This window comes from Panthera onca, chromosome B2, assembly GCF_046562875.1.
Source record: "Panthera onca isolate mPanOnc1 chromosome B2, mPanOnc1 haplotype 2, whole genome shotgun sequence".
NCBI classification, from domain to species: Eukaryota; Metazoa; Chordata; class Mammalia; order Carnivora; family Felidae; genus Panthera; species Panthera onca.
The window spans coordinates 110,661,688-110,687,843 of record NC_138343.1 but is presented as its reverse complement, the minus strand read 5'-3'; the positions used below and the strand labels follow the sequence as shown (position 1 = coordinate 110,687,843).

The window sequence follows — 26,156 nt, the reverse complement described above, 5'->3', positions numbered from 1 at the left end:
AATATCCACACCATGCTCATTAATAAAAGTATAATAAGATTCTTTTATTTTATTTAGATACTTGACATGGGCAAATGAAGCCAGATGTTGCTTGCAATTTTGTTTCAGAATATAAAATGTCCTTTATTTGACATGGGTCTATCTCTAGTAGGCTGGAAATATTCCAGGCTTCAACATTTGCAACACAATTTTGCCAGCAAAAAATTGGTTGATTGGGGTCATATTGGAAAAGAGAGGTGAAATGTACATCTATTTGCATTCACTAATTTTCCTTATTGCATCAAAAAGTTACAGGTGAAGAATAGCAGAAAATAACTTGGAAAAATTTCTATGAAACTATTAAATATTGAAATAGCCATGTAATTTCAACTAAAGTTGCTTGTCTTTAATTTCATTAGGGTTGCATACAAGTGCAGGTTTCTAAAATACTGAAGTCAGTTAATAGTAAAGATGAGTATGGGAAATTTTGAATTGAGAAAATGTTAAAAAGCAGAAGGAAAATGCCCATGCCTCAGATGTTGAATGGCAAGGATTGGAGCTACACTATGACTATTCAGATGTAGATTAGAAAAGTGACAGTCATTTCCTTGTGCAATCAATAAAACAATTAGCTCACCAAAAGTGCTTTTAAATCAGGATCCTAGTTTTTCTTTGGTTTAAAAGCATCTAACTATCCAACATCTGCAAGTATTTTATTTTTTCAAAATTGTGAATCACATGAGGTTTATCTTTTAGAATCTTATGTACTTCAAAAGCTTTGTGTCTGCCCTTTATTATTTTATTTTATTTTTTACATGATTCCCACAAAACAAGAGAAGTCCTGATCATTGTAATCTATGGGTAGTATCCAGAGATCCTAGGGAGAGGAGAGAGGAAGAAAGGGAAACTATTATGAGACAGAGAGGAAGAGAAAAGAAGAATGGAGAGAGAAAATGACAATGGTTTGGGAAAATATATTTATCTGGGATCTTGAAAGATAAACTGAGGTACATTCAAAATTTTAAGAATGAGAAAAAATCAATTTGAATGAGGCAGCACCACACAAAAAGTGGTTATAAGAGCTGCACATACAGGAGTTAGGGGAAAGACTTTTCTAGAGAGGAGATGGAAGCAAAACAAGGAAATTATTTGATTGGCTACAGCTAAGCATTTGCCTTATTTGGGAAAGGCTAGTTGGCTGTTATTGGTTGTTCGTTTTTGTTTCTTAACTTTGGGGCATTTATAGGCTTAGGTTTTGGTTTGCTTATATTGGCTGCTAAAACATTAGAACCACTTCAGTCTAATGGTCTCCTTGTTTAATTAATTCAATAGGGAAGTACAAGTTATTGCTGCAAAAAGTTTTGGCTTTTAAAAAGGGCTCATTTCTTTTAAGGGAATGTGTGTGCTTGGGTGTGTAGGAGAGGGAAGAGCTTCATGAAGATGTGTTTTCAATGTTGGTACATCTAAGTGTTGCTAGATGCAAATGCCATCTCCTTCCTGTATCTTCAAAACTTCCCCCTCTATTCCCTCCTTTTCCATGGGTGTTTATGGGTTTTCTAACTTGGGAAAACAAATTTCCCTCACTTTCAATATGCCTATTTAGATACAACCCTTTTTGTTTCTGTCTCTTTAGCCAAACCCCTCTATTAAGAAATGTTCTGACACTATTCTAACACTGTGCTGAAATGTCTTAAATACATACTTGACTTCTTAATGAATACATTAAGTTTATTAAAATAAACAAACTGATCTTAAGCATGAACAAATTGCACACTAAACATCTTCATCTTAGTTAAACTTTCAGCCTTAGAACTGTTGGCAGCCATTTTCTTGTTAAAACCTTATCTTACGACATTTGTAACTGTCTTCATCATCATTGGCTTCTTGTCCCCGTTGGACAATATCACCTTGTTCCATTGCTTCGGTTTTAATGACTTTGCATTACCCAAAAAGTGATAAGCAAACTGTCATCATGTTTAGCCTACTGATCTTTAATATGTGGTTCTCAAGCTAATAATAGGATCAATCTTCTAAAATGACTAAATAGTAAGATTTAGAGGAAAAAAAGCAGTGACACAATTCTAAATAATCGAAGCATGTAAGATGAGTTTTAAGACAATGACTTAAAGGACTCCACCATGGGAGTCAGTAAAACTATTTTTATTTTGAAGGAAAAATTAATCTCATAAGCATTTTCATTTTCCCCGTTCTTAACCTCATTCTCTCTCCAATTTTTCTAATGCATAAGGATATTCAGTTGGAACAGCAAACCCAAGATTCCTAACTGAGCTAGTTTATATATCTTTCCAGGCTTGCCTCTTAGATTCTAAATCCAGTTCATTTTCCACATTTTTAAGTCAGAAACATGGTACTCCTTGTGAGCTTTCCCCTTTCCCCACCATCCATAAACACTCAATTATCAAAAATAACTCATGTAATTTTTAAAAATCTCTTGGTTCTGTTCTCTACTCTGTGCCTTATCTCAAGAACCCCTGTCTTAGTTTCCCCAAGATCGTTGCACTAGCCATGTATTTTCGTTTTGCCTATAATCTTGCCTTTTTTCCCCTTTTCATTCTGAGGCCAGAATGAAAATTGCAAATCTCTTAAATTATTCTTCCCTATTTAAAATTTTAGATGTCTTTCTTTAAAATATAAGTATGCATGTTGTTCTGATACCTTGGCGCTCACCTTGTTGGCATGGGACAACAGCCGCTCCTATAACAACTCCAGCTCCTGACAGATCCTTCTTCAGCTTCGTCCACTCCTCGCCTAGGTGCATATTTAGCATGATGAGGGCAACAGCTTCTTCTCTTTGGAGAGGGAGTTTTGGAGGTCATAGGACTGATGCAATTTCCACTTTGTTCTCATGAATTTTATCCCATCCTTTGTAGGCTGCGAATTTCCTTACTCCCTCTACTTTATGTCCATATTTTCATCCCAAGTGACTCTTCTGACTTCAGATCCCAACTCCATCTGCATAAGTAGAGACCTCTCCTAGCGAGGTTAGTATTAGAAGTACCAAGGGAATTTCATGATTCCAATTTTTCATTTCATCATTTTTGGGAAGTGTTCATCGATGATAAGGATAACAAGTTCAAAGGAATTTCAACCTCTGTATATTGTCTCTACATTAAAAATCTAGTTTGAAGAAAATTACTCAGAGAAACTTAGTTCTGAAGTTGCATCATTTATGTAATTCAAGGAAGGTGATTATACAACTTTTTAAACATCCTAATTTTAAAATCTATATTATTGAGTCTGGCATTATCAAGGTTATCACCCATTTGTGAAAACACACGTTTAACTAGAGCAAAATGAACTTTCATCATGTTCTTTTTAAAAAAACCTTTTTTAATGTTTATTTATTTTTTGAGAGAGAGAGTGCACAAGCAGGGAAGGGACAGAGAGGGAGACACATAATCTGAAGCAGGCTCCAGGGTCTGAGCTGTGGACACAGAAACTGATGCGAGACTCGAACCCACGAACTGTAAGATCGTGACCTGTGCTGCAGTTGGGCGCTCAACCGACTGGGCCACCCAGGATCCCCTTCATATTCTTTTCTTTATAGACACATCTGAGAGATGCTCTATAGAAATATCTTGTACTTGATAACTTAATTATCCAGTCCTAATGGGCTGTCCTAATATTTGTATTTCTTGCTAAATCACAAGGTGTTAATTAAATAAATACAAAAATTATTGTAATCTCCATATTCGATTTCAAAGAAATTTTGCGATATAGCTTGAATTCCACATTTTTGTCCATACAAGGATCCTTGAAATGATATTATATACTATAACTAAAGCTATCCAATGCAGAGTTTATTCTATTGCAGCTGAATTTAATTTTCATTGGCCTCCACATCTCCATTTTATTATTATTTTTGCCTTTGCTTCTCCCAAACCTCTATTATTTAGCCGGGTTCACTCCAATTAGCCCTTTAGGGGAAATCCACTACTATATGTGTGGATTTAAAAAGAAGATATTAAGAAATGAGCCTCTCTCAAAATATTTCTTGTTTGAAAAAAGCTATTTTAAAAAAACTATTTTAGGACTACAAATTATCACTATTCCGTTTACAATAAATTTGCTTCTTGGATACCAAAATAACAAGTGTTGTTTCTGGAACTGAAGCAATCTTACAAAAATATAGCTGTCCTCCAGGAATTTTTCCAGAGAAAATAATGGGAAGATTTGGAATTCCAGTTAGTGTGCCTTTTGCAAACTTCCATTGGCAGGATATAAATACACCTCAGAGATTCACTATGGAGGAATAAAGGCACTGTGTCAAACACTTCTTGAATTCTTGACTTCCTTGGATGTCCTTCCTTTCTTATTTTCCTCATATTGGCTTTACTTTCAATTGGAAATGAAATACAGAATAAGAAAACAATAAACTTATGGGATAAAAAAAGGCATATAAATAAGTATAGGAGATTGAAATCCCCTCCATTGAGATGATAAAAATTAAAGGTGGGAATCCTGACATCATTGAGTTCAACCACATTTGTTCAAGGTAAATGGTCCAACCCATGAGAAATTGTTTGAAAGTTACTTCAGACTGATCCTAAAATGCTTTAAAGTATGATATCTTGAGTAAACATCGCTTTGATGAAGACACCGACCTTAATAGTGGATATAAAAGCATATATTGTTGTTTGTTACTTCTTAAGTATCTGTACTTAGTGTTGTCCATGCTGGAAACTCCAGGGCCTGAAGACTCAGAGGGCTCTTAAGTTCACTGTGAGTACTTTTCAAATGTGCTCTGGTTAAAAATAAACTAAATTAAATCAGTATTTCAACCTTATATCCTTAGGAAATTGTTGACTATTATAAATGATGCCAAACCTCAAATCCAAAATGTTTTATAAGAATTTGCATTCTCTCAGTTTTCATTTCTGTGTATAAGAAACTTATGAACACAGTGGTGACAACCATCGCTTTTTGCTCACACTGACACAGCAGGAATATATTTATTTTTTTATCTTTTTGCTTGTTTTTCCTACTTATTTTTCCCTTCTTCCTATCCTTGGGGGTGGCATGGGAATGGGAAATACATTTGAAGCTCTGTTTGGCACTGCTTAAGTTCTAGGGAATTCTGTTTACCTTGAACAAAGGCTAAGTAATTTCACCGTACTTTAAGCAAGAATTGTCATGTAACTCAGAGCATATTAAATGATCCATAATTTGCTAATATTTTTCTTCATCAAATTTTCACCAACAGAAACAAAAGTATTCTAGGACTTATCTGCAACAAGAATGGAAAAACCAGTCACTTAAAATTATAAATTTTTTAGGTCTGGATAATTACCACTATATATTTCCAGACAGAATTCCTCACATGTCAAAATTAGAAACACCTGTGTAGCAAACCCATAAATGACAGCACTATGTCGATTATATTACACATAAGATACTGTATACAGTAAGTCCTACATAATTGTCTTGAAAGAAGTCTATTTCCTAGTCAATTTCATTTGGGTGCTAGTATGTGCAAGGTACACTCATCAACATACATACAATTTGATTTTTTCCTAATTGGGGTAGCATTTGTGACACTTTTAAAAGACCTTACCTCAGTTTGGATCCAAATATTTAGATGTGAATATTTTCTTGGAGGTAAGGGGCAATCACTAGTTCTTTCACAAGTCCTGATAAAAGCAGTGTTTGGTTTTCAAAGACCCTGCCAAGGTTGCCTGTGAGGATGTAGTGACTAAATGATCACAAAACAAAATTTATAACAGCCTGCATTCATGGAGCACCACCATATGTTTGAGTTAAATGGCTCTGAAAATTGAATTAATAATTACCTAACATTCACTATATCCTTTACTCTGCTTTAGGCACTCGATACTAAGGAGTTTATGTACGATGAGTTTGAGCAAAGTTCAGTAAGCACCATCTGGTGTGGGCAGAGACTCAAGGCAAAAGGGTCAGAAGATGCCTGGGATTTCATTTCAATCACCATCCTGTGGAATGGTTCAGACAGATGCAGATGGGCAAAACTATCCCGCCTCTGAGTTGTTCTTGCTTTTGATAAGATATGCATGAGGGCAGCCTTAGCGTTGGTGGAGGGGGAGGGTAATTCATCTGGGAATGAATTCCATGCAGTCAGAATTTAGGACCCAGACATCCAAGGGGATACTGGAAATGACTGTGGTGCAGCATTTGGAGACCTAGATGGAAGCTGAGATCACACACAGACCTTCCTGGTAAGGGGAAGAGAAGCTGCTGCCCTAGCTAGCAAACTGGAAAGAACCTCTGGTTCATTCAAGATAAAAGGCAATCTTGCTTTTTTTCTCCGCATTGGCATCTATTAATTCACAGGCACCGTACTGTGTGCTTCGAATGTATTATCCCATGTAATAATTGTAACAACCTTGTGAGGCAAGTATTATTACTCTTATTGTCATTTTATAGTTCAGCATGCTGAAGCACAGAAAAAAAATTGTGTCCCCAATATAGAATACTGTTTGCCAGAACCAGGTATACTATAGAAAACAGGCATGAAGGGGTGACTTTAGAATTGTGACTTTGGAAAAGCATAGGCTTCGATGAATTTTGTAGACATAGCAAAAGTTAATCTTCTCACCATCATATAGCTATCTAGGGGGCGAGCATCAGGACTAGCATGGGGTCAGTGAAACACTCACCTTGGCTGTAAAGTGGAAGGGCTCCAAAAAAAACCTCAGTAACTAAGATGCATGATATTTTAATGTAATACTTAAAATTTTTAAATTAATGCAAAAATCTATGATGAACAAAATATCAAAAATTTACATAAAGACAGGATTATTCTGACTGATTTTCTCTTCTGTCTCTGACTTTAATATGGCCTGGCATGGCAACAGGTGGGAGGCCTGAACTTGAATGCTGTCAGTCTGAGCTCAGAACACAAGCTTGTAATCGTTATTGGCTAATGTTTGTCAGGATTTGGAAGACAAAGAAGAGTAAAATATAACTTAAAGAATGTAAGACTGATGATCAAGGATAATGGCAAAATTATGGAGCTGGTTCTTCAGGAGGAAAACAGAAAATGAGTAATTTAATTTCCCATGTAGGTTCCCACTTAGAAACTTAAGTAGCTGGATAGTTTGGCTTCAAAGACAGAGGACCAACAAAAATCTTATTTAACTTTAAACTTTTCTTTGCCTCTCTTGCCTCTCTTGGTACTCTTTTATCAGTGCCAAGAATCCAATTACTGATCATAAGGAGCCTAAAGCAGTTTCCCTGCACCTGGTGGTATATTTTTTAAAACAAAATATAAGATACAATTAAGAGTGACTTGAACACTGAGAAACATTTCTTATCTCACATAACAGAAGCTCTGGAAGTAGGCCGATTATTCCAAGATTGGATAATTCAATGCCTCACCAATGTCATATGGACACAAGTTTTTTCATTTTTAACCTTTGCCTTCCTCAGTGAATCAGCTACTGTCTTCATGGTTATAAGGTGGTTACAGCAGCCCTGGGCTTTATGTTCCCATGCACCAAAGTCCTTGTTTCTCCTTTTAACAGCAAGAAAACCTCCTCCCAGAATATCTCATCTAATATCTGACTCCAGAACCAATGGTGAATTCATATTTTTGTTTGTTTATAACAGTATAGCATAGGTAAGAGTCATACTCTGGAGGGTGCAAAATCAGCCTCCATCACAATAACTATGTAACCTTAGGCATCTCATTTACATTCTCTGTACCTCAGTTTTCTTATTTAAAATATATAATATAGCTACATCATTGGGTTATTGAAAAAAATGTGGGTTAATATACATTTAGTTCTTAGAGTGGTATCTTGTGGGTAAAATACACTCTATTTAAACTGTTAGCTACTATTATTTTTATGATGACCCTCAATGTAATATATTTAATTTAACTCATGGAAACATGAGAGGTAAGAAAATGTAATAAAAAATCAATAAAAGTTTCAGTTGCATTGTATAATATTATTCCCATGATATAATTTGGATGTGATGTCTGAAAAAGGGAATAAGAATCACCTTGAGGACTACTATCTTATTTAAGATATACCTATAATCTGTATCTGTATGCATATCTATATCTATGTTTTTAAAGTTGTTGTTCACATAGCTAAAATCAGAGGCTGATCTTAAGTCAGCAACATTGACTTCATGAAAACATCCTGATTTGACTATTTTAGAAGCAGGCAATATACATGTCTGCAGAGTATATATAGTGCATTTAGGCATAAGGATAATTAAACTGATATCTATTTTGTTGGATTTTATTGTTAAGTTCCTCAGTGAACATTTAGAAAGAAGGGAAATGGGGAAATGGTCTCAATCTATTCAGATAATAAAAATCCCATTTGCAGTATTCTTCCATTAGATATAAAATATACTAGTGCTAAAATATACATTTAATGGTGCCATTACAATCCAGTTCCTTACATATAATTCTTTAAAATTTTTCAATTGCAATTATAAAATTCCATTTCATTTCCTTTCTCTAAGGTTTAATCTTACCATTCAGACTACCATATCTTGCTCACACGAAACTCTCCAGAATGCAGTAAAATAAGGTCCAAAGAGTAAAGTTACACTGTCACTGAATCATGGAGATAAGTTTTTCTGAAACCAACATTTTGTAACTTGGCCTCCTTGAATGAGCTGTGAATCCCCTGAAATAGAACATATAAAAGTTTCCCAGAATTCCCTTCTATTGTATAACTTTCCCCCTTTCTAGTATATGTACTGCCTGAGCGAGCACATTTTCCCCTTTCTGTGGGATCTTCCCCATCAGCATAAAATGGAATATTCTTCCCATTTTAAACAATGTTAACAACAGAAAACCCACTATGATACTAGTTCTCTTTAAACATTGCCCAAACTCTTGTCATTTACTTTGAATAAAATGTACTTACCACCTTTACATTATTCCCATTTGGTCGCGAATGCATTCCACTAAACCAGCCCTTTGAAGGTCACCAATGACATCCTCCTCATTAAATCTAAAGGTCTATTCTCATTAAATTTCAAGGTCTATTCTCAGTCTTCATTTTACCTGACCTATCAGCAACTTTTGCCTGTTGATCACTGTATCCTCCACAAGACAATTTCCTCACTTGACATCTAGGATGTTATGCTCTCTTTTTTCTGCTTCTTTCTTTCTCTCTCCGGATGTATGTGTTAATATCTCTGTCTCTGTCTTTCTCATCTCTCCTTGTCATAATCAATTGCTGTTGTTTTTCTGACTGATCTCTCTGTCTTCTAAATGTGGGAATGCTCCTGGGTCCACTCCCTTGGTGATTTCGTTCAGTATCATGATTTTGAATACCTCTGCTGAACTCCCAAATTTCTATCTTCAGCTAGGACTTCTCTTTTGTAGGTCATATTGAGTTGTAAAAATGTCTACATCTGCACATAGATATTTAATAGGCAACTAGAGTGTGATGAATCTAAAACTCAGGTACTTGTATACCACCCCTACAAAGCCCTGTTTCTCTCCAGACCTCCTCATTCCAACAAATGACATTTCCATCCTTCCAGTTTTTCATGCCACAAACCTTGAAGTTATCCTGTACCTGTATCTTTCCTTCATACCTAAGAGCCAAACTGTAAGCCTGTATTATTACTTCTATCTTTTAAATACATTCAGCTGACCACATTTCATGACCACACAATCATCCTGATATAAATCACCATAATCATTGTTCTCCTTGATTATTCCATTTGGCTCCTTACTGATCTCCCTGTTTCCAGCCTGGCATTCTTTGAATCCTCAGCACAGCGAGTGAAGTTACACAAGTCAAATCATATCATTCCTTTGTTCAAACCTTCCAGCGACTTCTCTCTATCAGAATAAAAGCTTAATTTTAGAATACTTAACCTTTAGATAATATAATATGTTGGTATAATTGTAGTCTTTTAAGATATCAAATGGAGAAGAATCTCTGAGAAGCTAAAATAGTTTTTAAAATTAAGGAAAACAGAGGGAGATGGGTGGGGGACGGGCTAGATGGGTGATGGGTATTAAAAATCATCACTTGTGATGAATGCTAGGTGTTGTATGTAAGTGATGAATCACTGAATTCTACTCCTGAAGCCAATATTGCACTGTATGTTGGCTAAATAAAATTTAAATTAAAAAAATTAAAAATAAATAAAAATAAATAAAATTAAAGAAAACAAATCTAAAATTTAATTATAGATTGACGGAAAGTCAGTTGCAACTTATACCATATTTCTAGATAGATCTCCTCTTCAGTCGGATAATAGAGGTTACTCTTACCCCCTCAGAGTAGTTTTCATAAAATTAAAATGAGAAGAACAACATTCTAGAAATATCTGTTATGTCTATTTGCTTGCATTTTTAGTTTTTAATCTCCCATTTCACAAATAGTTTATATCTCCTAGGACATAAAAAATGGAAGATTTATAGACTTCAGGTTTTCCTAACTCTATCTACTAAAATTACTAGAAATTTAAATGTTTTTTATTTTTAGGTACCAGGATGCCTAATAAGGATAAACAAATTGGATCTAGCTGGAACCTGATATAAATACTACCTTGACAATTCCAGACTTTTTCTGATATATCACAAATTATAATAAATGGACCTATTACTCTTACTTGAGTCACAGCTACTTAAGTCAACTTGGAACTTATTGTTTGCTGAAAATTTACAGAGCCATCTTCTCCATGATGCTTTCCAGTATAATATGGGCCAACAGTGATTTCTTCTGTGCCTGAACATCCATAACTTACAGTGGATATACCAATTTGAATAACATAGATACACATTATTTCAATCCATTTCTAATTTTGCCCTGTGTTAAACTCCTATTTAGATTATAAGCTTTTCAAGGACAATTTCTTTCTTGGTAACTAAATAGTGTTTGGTACCATAGATATTCAAAAACTTTTTTTTAACTGAATACCTATGCATACTATGACAAAATGTACTTTCTATTTCTGATCCCCCCAAAAAGTTGTAGCTAAGAGATATTTACATTTATAAAATTGACCTATTTTGTGTCAAAAGCACAAATCGGTAAAAACAGCTTTCCTTAGCTTCTTTGGGGATGATTGTAAAATTTTTCTCTTATTTTTAATTACTTTTAGCAAGCTCTATTTCCAAGATTGGCTCAGATCCTCTAAAACTTGTACATGATGCTGTGGAAGAAACCACCGACTGGGTCTATGGCTTCTTTTCCTTGTTGTCTGACATCATCTCGTCTGAGGGTGATGAAGAAGATGATGATGGGGATGAGGACACTGATAAAGGTACAAAGCATAGAGACACATCTAACTTCTTGGACCAATTTTAGTTATGTATTACAGTGGTTTTCTTAAGTTTAAACACAAATGAGCACTTGGGTCAGGCTAACCCAAAATGAATATACTTCTGAGTTCTAATAGCTTATCAACAGGCTGCCAAACTCAGTAAATTGGTCTCTATTTGGCTTTCATCTTACGGCTTATCTGCCTTTATGACAAAGATGTCAACATTAAATGCTACCATGAGGGTAGCATTATAGTAGAGAGGGTCTTATTATGCAATACTACAAACTCACAATAGGAACTCACATTTATATGCTTCCTTGGGAAAAAAATTGTAGCTATTTCTCAAGTTTATCCTTAGGAAGATTGAAATAACAACAGTAAAACTTGATAGACATATGTTTTATACATGTAAGTCATATTCATAGTCAAATAGCAGAAAGCAATTCTCCTAAAATCATAATAAAAAGTAAATTGATTGAACCAAATGGAGGTGTAATGGAGGGAAATGTTCTAAATGTCACAATTATGCAGCTAACCTATGTACTTTCTCATATATATATATTAATAAACAAAAGAAAATAAACTCCAACCATACATAAACTGCTATTGAATGGATGTGAAAAGAACAAAGCATAATGATCTTGTCTTCTACATGACATTTTTTAGGGTCAGTCTCAGTCATCAGACTACCTTGACTACCAGGAAAGCTCTTATTATTTTAGACCTCTCTATGAATTTGTCTGAATTTGTATTTGTTTGGCCCCAGTGAGAGGTCGAGATGAACAATAGAGAATAGAAATGAACATGATATATGAACTATAATGTATAACTTGGATTGCTGCCACACTTTTATTGAACTCATAAAAGTGAAACTATCTCACATAAATGTACATAAACAAAGTTTATACTTAAAAACTGGAATTTGGGAGGCAAAGTAATATAAAGACTACTAATGTCAAAACTAATGGATGGCTTTTTTAATGAACAAAAGAAAATGGGAAAATGGAGAAACAATATTATGCTAAGCTAAAGGTTTTTCTAATTCACTGTTTTTGTCTTGGTCTAGGAGAAATAGAGGAGCCTCCCTTGAAACAAAAAGGTTGGTTGTTTTTACCTTTAATAATGCATTTTTCCCCTTTTATGGTAATGCTCATTTTTTAGCATGACTCAAAATATATTTTACATGATTTGGAACCTTAATTTACTTTCAATGTACAGTTTTTGTTTGATGATTAGATCAAATTTTATAGGTAGGTAGAGAAATACTCCATTCTCTCCAATAAAGCTGACCCTATTATTTTTCAGCTGATTACTTGGTGCCTTCTTCAGGATATGTGTGAATTCATCTACATATAGATCTGTGTGAGTTGGAATTACAGGAATGAGGAGTGAATTCAGTAGACACAGAAATGGCCCAGAAAATGATGATGCCCATTTTCTTTATTCTCACTATGGCCAGATTTTAAATTTTTATTCATTTTCTTCTTATTTTACTGTCACTATTAATATTCTTCATTTTTAGGTGATAAGTAGGGGACAGGGTATATGAGATAGTGTGCAAAATAATAATCTTGGAGGCAAAGACATATCAGTCAGTATGTGCCATGCATCATCCCAAAGGAATAGAGTCACCTGGGTATACTTGGATTTGGTATGGAGGGATTCTTTGCAGAAATAGATTTTGCCAGGCTTTTCAATAACTGTCCATGATTGTCATGAATCCAAGAGATGGAAGCAATATGGCTAGGACAAAGAGGTATGGCTATGGGGCAAAAACCTCAGAGGGGCAAGTATTTTTATAGGAAGAAGGGAGAATTATTTCTAGAAGGGACAAAAGGAGAAAGGATACCTTCCTGAGGTATATTTGGAATGAGAAACAGCCAACACATAGCCAGACTTGATACAATTGTGATGTTTTAGTCATCGCTGCACATATTCAGCAGAGGCTTTGGGGAGTGTTTACTCCAGGGGAGAACTTGCTGGCTTCTGTTGCTATCTGCCTAGACCTCCTATAGATACAAACAGTGGGATCCAAATTTAGAGCTTTAGCCTTGCCTGAGGAGATGATGTTTATCTCACTCTCTGGGGTAAAATCCATTTAGTATGTTAATTTGGAAAATTTGAATTTGTAACTTATCCAACAAAAGAGAGCTGAGCTAGTGATACTCAAATGTGAGAAAGCCAGAAATGAAAGTGTTTGTGAAGTTATCAAGAGGAGAAAGGTTTCATGATCACAAATCCAGGATGAGAATGTAAGAACTCAAGCCATAGTTCAGCCATCAAATCCAGGTTTAGAGATTCTAGATTAGTTTTAAACTTCTTGAGGTTAGAAACAGCTTTTTTTTTTTTTTTTTTTTAATAGCTGATCTCCAATGGATAGTGCCTAGAATACAGTAAAAGTTTAAGCTAATGAGTTACTAGCCATTGTCTGGAAACAAAAGGTTATGTATATTGTGTATTCCAATCAGAAAAGGAAGGGAGAAAAACAAATATTTTCTTACTTATAAATTGAATTCTACAAGAAAATCATAAGATCGTATTCTTCATAAATCAATATCTAGAATTTAATAGTCTGTTCTTTCCTTTTGATTTGAATTTCCCTATGGGATTATTTTTAAATTGTTTCATGTAATGATTAGCATAAATTGCAAATCTGCATAAAGCTGTTTAACTATTATTCTTTAAATTATTGCTGTATTTTATAAAATCAACAGCAAGACTATTAAATAGCTGTTAAGGATACTTTTTTTAAAAAAAACATGTCAACAATGCTCATTAGTTAAAACAGTCTAAGTGATATATGTGTTTAAAACCATGTACACTGGGGCGCCTGGGTGGCTCAGTCGGTTGAGCGCCGACTTCGGCTCAGGTCACGATCTCGCGGTCCGTGAGTTCGAGCCCCGCATCGGGCCCCTGTGCTGACAGCTCAGAGCCCGGAGCCTGTTTCAGATTCTGTGTCTCCCTCTCTTTCTGGCCCTCCCCCATTCATGCTCTGTCTCTCTCTGTCTCAAAAATGAATAAAAACGTTAAAAAACAAAACAAAACAAAAAACCATGTACACTAATGTCTTGAAAGATTACCAAAAGAAGAGTAGACTTAAAATCATCTGAATGTATATATATTAAATAGATATATATATTTAATTTTTAACATTTATTTATTTTTGAGAGACAGAGACAGAACACAAGCAAGGGAGGGGCAGAGAGAGAGAGGGAGACACAGAATCTGAAGCAGGCTCTAGGCTTCAAGCGGTCAGCACAGAGCCTGATGCAGGGCTCGAACTCACAAACCATGAGATCGTGACCTGAGCCAAAGTCAGACACTTAAACAACTAAGCCACCCAGGTGCTTATTATTATTTTCTTAATAATATAATTCACAGGGTTGCATGAATGGACATTTGAGGAAACAGATACCCTACCTTGGGTATAAAAGCTATGTAATAATGAACATTAGTTAAAGTAGACTGAAGCAAATATATTTCATTACAATTACTATTTTTTATTTATAGTCTTTTCCTTTGTAGAGTCATAGAGGCGATGAGAGTTTTAAGGCAATACATAATATTTTACAAACATTTCTAAAAACAAAACATTTCCAATACATATTCTGTTTTTATTTTTATTTATTTACTTTTTATGTATTCTGTTTTTAAAAGCAAATTTCAAATATTAGTATTAGAGAAGAGATGCTATAAACTTATCTCTATTTTATGATGGATTATTTTATACATTTGCATATTTAAAAATTGTGGTTTAAGAAGTATGTTTTTGGTAATCTAGAATGACAGTCTCTTAAAACATTTGATTTTCATCCATAAGTAAATGATTGTTGGTCTCCTAGTGAATGCTCTTTCCCATTCAGATATATTCAATACTATTTAGCCATTTTATGTTACCTAAGTTATCAGGCCATGGGATTGTTTATTTAACTGTCCTGTGTCTGTATGAAGCATTTTATTTAAATGTACTTAAAATGTTAGTTTCATTTGTCCAGTTGCTATTTTCATCAAACTAAAAACTCAGCCATCCTGTTATTTATGGGTGGAGTTCACAGGTCGAATTTGATGTAGAATAATGGTTGAGTCAAACAATCTCAGAGTTGAGGGTTGATTATTAAATAAATTATTAATATGGATGACATTTTTGAATCTGCAATTCTGTGGTTTATGTTGTTATAAATAAATATAGCTTCAGGGCATTAGATGTAGTACCTAGTGTCTTTATATTCCTTATGCATATTTACTTTTCAGCTTGTCAAAATTTTAAAATAGTAAATTCTATTACCAAACACTATATGATGAGTCCAAGGCACTGAATCATTATAAAATTTTATATTTTATTATATAATTATTTGAAACTTATAACTATGAGAAACAAATACCGTTGTAAATCATAATTCCTGAAACAGTTTTTGGCTGTGTGTGGTAGGTGTGCTTTGTTTATCTGGATCTCCTGTTATGTAACTTCTTCCCAGTACAGTATACGTTATGGGTGTTGACTCCTTACTTTCCCAGGGTACACAAGTGCAGATAGCTATAAAGGAATGAAATTACATCTGTATGCTTTCTTAAAAGTAATTTGCCTGAAAACACACCTAAGTTCATAATAGTATTCTACTTTACAGCATAAAGAAATAGATTTCGCCCATCCTAAAATTGCTAGAATGCTGACCAGAAAGACCAAGAGGAAAGGTCTTGACCTCTTGGTCTTTCTGGTCCATCCTCATACGTCTGCTAAAGGAGAAGCATGATGTTGATACACAAGTGCTCTTTTTCATGACGGGATGTTATAACACCAGAGATATGATGGTGTGGAGGAGATTGGAGATTAGAGCAACGATAAGTTTCACTTAATGACTTTACCTTTTATTTAGCTGAATAATGTAAAAGATTGGATTGCTCTTGAGGGAGATTCAAGAGCAAAGCAAAAAGAGTATAGGTAGGAAATACTAAAAGCTATCAAGGGCTTTTAAAAATTTAAAAATAAATAATCCTTTTCAGTTATTCTCAATATATGATCTTGCGAACTGTCATTGGCTTGAAAGAGCACTTTGAAACAACCAAAGCAGTGTAGTTTAGTGACATTGATTCTTTTAAATATAGCTGGGATATTTTCTGAGACAACCAAACTTTTAAGATGCACTGAATTAACAACATTTTATGTAATTATATTATAAAATATCTAATCTAATTATAGCCAAATCTCATTTCATCTAATGTAAAATGCTTAGTATTTTATATCTCCTACTGACAAAAACTTAAGTCATATACTAGGTGAGGAAACAATTTACTCTATGTATATACACATATATGAACATGTGTGTATGTATGTATAATACATTATGCAACATTTATTCATTATATGCTATTTATGTTACATGTATTTTCTACCTCCTATTAATAAAAAGTATAAAACTATATGCTAGCTACTGGTTTTAAATATATGTAATGCTTAATACATTATACAACTTTATGGTAGTTAACAAAATTATGAGTCATTTCTTTTATATTTGAAACATATTTATTAAGTCCCAAAAGTAAAACCTTAGAATTTGATATCCCTTCACATATATATTGCTGAAGTTTCAAACTCTTTATCATGCTCTTAGCTTCATAAACAATTGAAAATTTTATGTATATATTACATGACATTAGTCCAAATAAAATAAGGTAAAATAGAATATTGGTTTGTCTGATTTTTATAACTTATTAGTAATGTAAATTTATTAGGGGTGGCTCAGTCTGTTGAGAGTCTGACTTGATTTCAGCTCAGTTCATGATTCCTGGGTCATGGGATCAAGCCCCCTGTTGGGCTTCATGCTGAGCGTGGAGCCTGCTTAAGATTCTCTCCCTCTCTCTCTCTCTTTCTCTCTCTCTTTCCTCTGTCCCTCTCCCCACTTGTGTACATGTGCTCTCTCTCTCTAAAAATAAATAAATAAAAATGTTTAAAAAGTTTAAATAAAATAAATTTATTATGTTAACTCCACCTCATTTTAGCCTTTTCATCTACTTTTAATAACATATCTTCCAGTTGTGTTGCAAAATTTATTCTTTCTTAATAATTTCCTCAAGATGCAAACTAAAATTATTCTTTTTTAAAAATTTTTTTTAACGTTTATTTATTTTTGAGACAGAGAGAGACAGAGCATGAATGGGGGAGGGTCAGAGAGAGGGAGACACAGAATCCGAAACAGGCTCCAGGCTCTGAGCTGTCAGCACAGAGCCCGACGCGGGGCTCGAACTCACGGACCGTGAGATCATGACCTGAGCCGAAGTCGGCCGCTTAACCAACTGAGCCACCCAGGTGCCCCCAAACTAAAATTATTCTTGAACTGCAAAACAAAATTATATTTTTTGAGATAGGTAAATTTGATTTGAGTAAGAGGTTTGAAAATAAAAGCTGGTTTGTCTATTAGCTAACATGGAAAACATTATAAATAACAATGGCAAACATAAATAAAGTGAGCAGTACCCAGGGTTTAGATGAATATACTAAAGCAAGACATAATTTTATCCAAAATCGTTACAATTTACAATATTTTGGGTTTTTTTATCCTTTCTGGAAAATTGTTTGGTTGCACAAAGTACTCCTATTTGAGAATAGTAGAAATATCTAGCAGTCATTTGGAGAGCCTAATAAAATCATTTTACTTCCAGGGAATTCAGAAAGTAAATGACTTTCAGAATAGATTAGCAAATCTTTTGCAAATCATGTGTTTTTCAGACCTTTGTTTCCAATATAACTGAAGAAAGCATTAATCAATTACTCAGCTGAGAGATCATTGAAAATAAATTTCTTATTAATTCCCTATGTCATTTTAACATTACTTGGAAGAACACTTAAAAAAGTAAACATTACTGTAATAAAATTGTCATCTCTGTGTATGTGTGTGTGCATGTATGTGTAGCTCTTATATACATGTTCATGCATAAGGCATATGTATGCATGTATGCATACATTTTCATAAGGCTTCTCAACATTTGTATCGTTAAAAGTAAACAAGAGGGTTAGATTTGTTGTTGAATCTTATCTGATCCCATCTGTATATCATATCCACAAACCCATAAACTTATTGAAGTTTTATGCATCTCATAAAGAGATAGATGTCTTTCTAATATAATTTTGCTTTTCAGGTTTAATTATATTTTATAAAAATTCTTAGAGTAACCTTTAGATTCTTATAACCATAGGATATGAAATAAATTCAAGATTTCAATTTATAAACTTTTTTCTAGAGAAAAAAGTATATAAATTACACTATACCATAGTTTAGTCAAGAAAAAAATTCCCAGTGATAAAAATATATTGTTCTTGAATGAAATTTTGTGAAAGAAATGTAGTGAAAATATGAATTTAAAAAGAATAAAGATATACAATTTCCAAATGTTAAAAAAGAGCTTGTTGTGATATTTTAAATCCATAATGAAGAGTCTCAAAACATTGTAGTATTTAGAGTCCATTCACCTGATTTTTTCAGAGACATGAAGAAATTTTATTTTCAAAAGTCAAAATTTATAATAACCTGTAAATTATTTGCAACTTTTTAACTATGATAAAAAATTTAGAAGTTATCTTCAAAATATGGAAGGAGATGCAGTTTTCCAAGGTTTGCCAAGGTAATGTCAAAGGGAAAAAAATTAATGTCACTGTGATGAAAACGAACATTTTCTTTTCTGGATAACCTGAGGATTCGCAGTGAGAATATTCAGAGCATGAGGGTTCATTTCCACCATAGTCTACAATGTTGACTCATGTAGAGGTAATCACTAGTTCAGGACACTGACATGTTTTATCCCTTCAGTAAATTTATTTTTCAGTAGATCTTTTTCAAGTGTTTTTTTATGGTTCAAGCAATATGCTAGGTGGAGGAGAACATGTAAGTCTTTGGGTACAACATTCCCAAATGTTGATGATGAAAATTTGTGAAATAAGATAATAAATAAATGACTGTAATGGAGCTTTTATATGATATGGCTAATAAAGTTAATTATTCCCTACCAAAATCAGAATCAATGTAACATTGTATTCTACAGCCAAGTAATTGTATATGAGTAAAAAGATCACCTTATTTAGTATAATGTACTGAAAAGACCTTACTGAAAAATTTAATGAATAGATGATCAATTGAGATAGTAAATGAGATCAAATAATTGGGGCATTGCATATTTGATAATGATGATGTGATCATATGCAAACTGAACTTAAAGTGGATGAAAATATGAATAACTAATTATACGGCAAATGGATAAACTCTGTTTTGGGCAAAAATAGAAATATAATAAAAATACATAAATAGTTTTAATTCTCTTAATTATTCATAAATTCTCCAAGCCAAAGTTAATAGCATAGCAGGCTTACTAACACAAACAGATAGAGAGGGAGAGCTTAAGAGATAGAGGAAGAAAGTGAGAGAGAGAGTGAAAATCTAGTATTCTTAAAGGAAAGTTAAGAATATAGATCCATTCATCATAGGTGTAGGTATTTTTCTGTTTCTTTTTCAAAAATAAATTACCAGTTTATCAGAAACCTAGCATGATTTTTCTCTCACATTTCTGTATTGGTCTTAATGTGAAGCTGACTTTTCAGATTGGGTAAACATTGACAGAGAGTATAATTCTTTAAGGGATATATAGCTTTTTAATTTTTTGTACTCACATTTCTCAGTGCAACATAATGAATATACTTATCTCCCTTTTACAGTTTTTTCTTAGTTAAACCTCAGTCTGTAGTAACTCTGTACATAAGAATAATCATTATAACAGTTATGTCCTTTGGAATATGTAATTTTAGAAGACAACAATAGTCTCCTAACAAGAAATCACATTTTATAATGTCATTTCCTGATGTCTAGATTTAAAGTTAATAAAAAATAGTTTTAATCATTTGGATCTATGCACATTCAGTTTTTTGGGAAGGAAGAACTGTTTTTCAATATTAGGGGCATTGGTGGCCTTACGTGTTAAATCATTGTTTGCCTTAGAGGACAGAACTAGAGACCCCACTACATTACATTGAATTTCCTTGTTGCCTAATTACTTGCTCTTTGAAATAAGGACCTGTCCTTATATTTGAACTGGACTCAAATATGAAAGCTGATTCTGTAAGATTGTACCTGATGCGTGTCAACAGCGGAGGGAGAGGCTCTTCTCTACTTAGAGCACAACAAATTACATCCTCCTTATAGTCATGTTTTTAAATTTCCCTAAAACTCCTCGGGTTGAAAAGAACCCAGTAAATTTAAACTCAGTTCTCTTATTGTGTATTTTTCTCACTTGATTGAAACCCACGATAGCTCTTTGCAGTCAGGGTGAATGAGGAAGAACCAGGAAATGTGTGCATCATAAATATTCAAGACTTTAGGATTAGGCCATTGAGAAGGTTGTATCACGTCATCGGGAGTAAGATAGATGGACAAGTTTCTGTGCCAAAGATTTCATTGCATCCATCTTTGCTGGCAGCTTCAGTGGCTTACACCAGGCTGAACATTAAGTGTCTGAAAAATATGGTGAGTGAAAAAAGGAGAGGAAATGGAAAGGCGACTAAACTTGTTAAAATTCATAGGCTCAGAATATTGGTTACTAGGTAGGCCCTAGTAACCTTGTTAAATAGATACATTTATCTTTGGACGTCTTCACACAGTAAGTCTGGATCAAAACTCACTTCCATAACTGCAGAGCTGCATATTACCCTGGGGCTACACAAGGAACTCACTGCTTTATCTTCTGCCCGTTTTTCTTATTATTGATCAGACCTACAATGACAGGGTGACAAAGCACAGAGAGAACAGACAGCAGGCTTGGAGGTGGACTCAGACTAAAAAAGTCTGAGAAGGTTGAGGTAAAGGAAGATCTGGTGAGTGATCCAGAGATTCACTTCTCAATGGGGTTGCAGCTATAGTGAACTCTGGATCTAACGGGTCAGTCAACTTTTGTATCTTGTGCTACTAGAAAGAGCTCATTTCCATCGAGGCAAGCAAACTAGAACCAGGATGATTAGTAAGTAAATAACAGTAGGGAGACACTACCACAAATAATAGTATGTGGAACCAGAGCCTGTAGGGACATGCCAAAGAAAGCACTGAGATTATTCCTGCTCCAACAAGAAATACTAAAATGGTCGGGTCTGAGTTATCTCAGAAACCCTTCTTTCCCACGATGCTGACACCAAATCTGATCTCAGTGTTGCTTTGATCTTACCTATAAATCAGATAGGATAAGTATCGAAGAAGTGTATGAATGGGAAGCTGTTAGGTGTCATTCATTTATTCCAGACTCTATTCTCTCCAGATATGTAGGTTTCCTGTCTTAAAACCATAAGAAATGAGGTGTTGGTTGAATACAGATGGCTTAAAGTGCTACATATTCCAGATTATGTGTTTTTAGAATGGTTTATTGAAAAATAAAATGAATTCAGAATAAAGCAAAACAGAAAACATCCCAGTGGTTCTCAACTCTATGTATCAGATTCAAATGACAAGAGACTAAAATTCATTTCAAACTGACTTAATGGAAAGAATACTTTAATGGTTTGAGTGACTGAAAGATACAAGAGCAAAACTGGCTTTAGGGATGGTTAGATATAGGTTTTTTTAATAATGTGATTAGTAAATCCTCTCTCTTTGCTCCTGACCCTGCTTTCCTTCATCTGCTTAATTCTCAGACAGGCTTTCCTCTCCTTAGTGGCAATTACAATGACCAGAAGCATGAGGCCAAAAGTATCTTACTTTAGCAACTCAGGAAAGGAGCCTATGCTTTTCCCCAAGTATTTCAGCAAAAACAATGTCATTGACTCTCATTGATCTCTATTGAGTAGCATGCCTTTCTTAGAATCAATCAGTTTGCCAGGGACCTGCACTTTGTCAAGACCTAGAGAATAGACTCACCATTGGGAGTAAAGAGTGGGGTTAGCATCAACCGGACTATTTATACTGAGATTAAAAAAGGATTGGTTCCTGAAACTAGAGGAGGGATGATGTTAACAATAATGAATTCTAGCAGGAAAGCCACAGATGTCTTTTTAATTTGGAATCCCAGATCCCTTCCCACTTCAGATTTACCCAGCCAGAATCTCCAGGGGTCAAGCCTTAAGCAGCTGTATTTTCAACCCCCCCCCCAAATGTGTTTCTAACTCACAACATGGGTGAGAATAATTGCAACCCAAATGATTAATTCTAAAAATGAGTGATTTTATGCATTGTGACACCAGGAAGGGAGAGAGTTGAAGATAAGTGGATAATAACATGTTTTGTTTATACATAGTGACTGTTCTTCTATATAAATTTCCATTAAAAATACCAACATGAATGATAAAATGCAAACTAAGTTAATATCACTGTCACATTAACCTAGACTATTGGAATCACTATTGACAATTGATGCTCATCAGCTGAACACATCAACATTTTAAACATGATTGAGATAGATTTGAAGGAATATGATGAGGAGATATTTGCATTGGTTCCCCTTCTGCTGTTCACCTACTATGGTTAAGCCACTTAATCCCTGTGGCTCTCAGCTCTCACATCTATAAAACAAAGATGCTGGATTTTACTGATATTACATTCTTTCTAGCTATAATATTTTATGATTTTATTATTAAATTGTGATGTCACATGTTAATAGTTTCACCAAGAGTTTCATCTGATCATGGGACAGCGGCATTAGCATCATCTGGGAGTAATTTAGAAATGCAGAACCAGGCTTCATCTAGACCAAATGAAATGAATCAAAATCTGCATTTTTAAGAAGATCCCCAGGCGACTCATATGCACATTAAAATTTGAGAAACTTTGGTCTAGACAACAATTCCTACTACTGGCTGTGCTTCTGAAACCACCTGAGAGCTTATTTAAATTGGAGATCCCTAAAAGGTTCCTCACCATGAGAGACTAATTGATTAAGTTTTGGGCTGTAGCTCAGGAATACATTTTAATATCTCTCCAGATGATTCTGGTGTACAGCCACATTGATCTTGTCTAGTTTATCATCAAATATGAAACACAGTCAAAACATCATCTAAATCCATAAAGTCCACCAGCAATTATCTTACAAAAGGTATTGTTTGTAGTCATTTACACCTCTGTCTGGCTTATGAACACATGGGAAATAGTATCTCATTTTATAGATGGAAAAATACAATTCAAAGAGGAAAAATGGATTAACCTAAGATTATTGAGCTAATGGCAAAAATGAGATTGGACAGATACTGTCATACTTATTTTGAAGTTTTTTGTAGGGGTCAAGATTATGCAGTATTGAGACTAATATTTTTCTTGAAAAAGTTGAGCTTATTTTACAAAACTTTACCAAGTAATCAAATCTAACAAAATTAAGGTCCCAAACATTTTTATGTTTATGGGATTCGACATCCCTGAAGGAAACTATTCTCAATATTGTCTAACACTATATCTGAGTGTATACCAACTTAATCATAAATATTAGGTAGCTTTGAGGGAAAGAATATATTCCTTTTTATACTCTTCATTAATGGTCAGTAGTGTGATTTCCTCAAACTTGTTTATCAATACAATAGAAATATTATCAGAAAAATCATAGAAAATATAAATACCTACACATGATTTAGAATGCTTATCTAAATTACTCAGTATTCAATATAATATTTTCCCTTAATAATCCTTAATTAGCCACTAAATAGATAACTAGTCTTGCTTGGTTATTTATCATAATTAAACTTTTGTGTCCTAATCACAATTGGCAAAATCATACAAAAGAGATTCTATGTTTAAATGAATAAATAATTTGAATTTTCAATATTAAAATAAGACAAATTGTAAGAAGACATTTTACATTGTCTAGCGCTTGTGAGATATATAGAGAAAACATAATGATAAAAAGCATTCATTGAAACCCACCAGCCTCATAATAATTTAATGAACTTGATTGCCATCTAAAAGAATCAGTACAGTTGCCTTGGTGACAGAGATTATGTTTTTAACTTCTTGAGTCTGTCATTTTAAAATCTTGAATTGATAATATTTTTAATTTGTTAACAATGTGTTATATTAATAGATATAAATTGTATGCTTTAAATTGACCATGTGAATCTTTTTTTTTTTTAATGTAATTTACTGTCAAGTTGGCTAACATACAGTGTATAAAGGGTGCTCTTGGTTTTGGGGGTAGATTCCCGTGATTCATTGCTTACATACAACACCCAGTGCTCATCCCAAGTGTCTTCCTTCCTCAATGCATATCACTCATTGAATCTTAAACAAAATTATAAACTACTCAAAAATAAGCTCTTCTATAATTACAACTAAACTATCATAAGCAAAGTGCACGTAATATACAAAATAACTCAGGAAGACTTCATTACAAAATAAGGTTATCCTTAGGACTCATTTAACACAATCTATTTTCACTAATTTGGTCCCATTGATTGCTACTGCTAGTGACTCTCCCATTTTAAGTACCATGGCCTCTCCTCCCAAATTATATTTGGGAGATGAGCTCAGAGTCTTGGGAAAATCTGTTGGTTATGATTACCACTGGCCCTGTGGGAGACATAGAGGTTAGATGATTACATATTGATATAATTAAACTGTCTAAAGATAAAGAAGGAGAATCAAGCCAATGAAATGAATCTTCACTTCTAATTTAGAGAAGTTTTAAAGACTTTGTCTATTGAATAATTATGTGTTCCCATGGGCCATGCAGCACACACTGTGAGAACCAGAAATTTCCCTGTTACACCTAAAAGTTCCATTTGGACTACCAAAAGGATCATTGAAATCTATATTTATCTTCTCAGATGTCCAGTATAAATATGTGTAACAAGTGTCAAAATTTCATTATTTCTGTGTATAAAATATACGTATATAAGCAAGTGCCATCAAATAAAAGAGAATGCAGATTATCATTGAAATACCATAAGTGTCAATAGGGAATGCTGGAGAACTGCAATAACATCTAACATGTAGAACAAAAGGGATAGAAATTATGGACCCTTCCTTTAAGTTATGTTGAATTGCATGTCCTATTTTTAAATCCTGTCCCCAATTATTTCAAATGAAAGAGACATGATATTTGTCAACATTTTATTACAGGTATAATATATTCAATTCATAGTTGACTTACTTTTTATATAAATATCTGTGAATAAGTTTTGAAATAAAGCAAAGCACGAAAAAACTATTTTAGTATTAAAAACTAGTATTACTACTAGTATTAATTATTACTAGTATTTAAAAAATTTTTAAATACTCAGTATCCTTACTTTGACTTTTTGAAAAGATGTGTATTTATTTATTTTTGAGTGTGAGAGGACATACATAAGCAGGGAAGGGGAAGAGAGAGAGGGAGACATAGAATCCAAAGCAGACTCCAGGCTCTGAGTTGTCAGCACAGAGCCTGACGTGGGGCTTGAACTCATGAACCGTGAGATCATGACCTGAACCGAAATCAGATGCTCAACTAACTGAGCCACCCAGGCTCCCCTATTATATATTTATCAAGTCGTTGGTATGTGACAGCCACTATTGTTACACATTGAAAATTTAATGTGGAACAATATAAATATAATTCTTGCCCTCATCAATTTAGAATTTAATGAGAGAAACAAGTAATTATGATAAAAATAGCCAATATTTACAGTAACTTACTTGATAACCAGATGTTGTTGTAAATTCTTTACATTTTAGATTATTTTTTAATGTTTATTAATTCATTTTTGAGAAAGACAATGTGAGTGGGAGAGGAGCAGCGAGAGAGGGAGCCAGAGAATCTGAGGCAGGCTCCTCACTGTTAGCATAGTGCAAGAACCCACCATGGGTATTGAACCCACGAAGCTTGAGATCATGCCCTGAGCTTAAGTCAGATGCTTAACCAAGTGATCCACCCAGGTGCCCCACATTTTGACTTATTTTAATTCTTCTGTAAATCTGTGTGGAAGGTACTATTAATAACCTTAT

General features: G+C 34.0%; 1 protein-coding gene across 2 annotated transcripts in view; it reads left to right on the top strand.

Annotated features, from left to right (window-relative positions):
* The window catches only part of TRDN (triadin), a 388,244-nt gene that overhangs the window by 58,529 nt on the left and 303,559 nt on the right, over positions 1–26,156 (top strand). For both annotated transcript variants that reach the window (XM_060616557.3, XM_060616555.3), the window contains exons 3-4: positions 11,065–11,226; positions 12,293–12,325. In XM_060616557.3, coding sequence (XP_060472540.3) covers positions 11,065–11,226; positions 12,293–12,325 — 195 coding nt within the window. The remainder of the gene's footprint in view (positions 1–11,064; positions 11,227–12,292; positions 12,326–26,156) is intronic.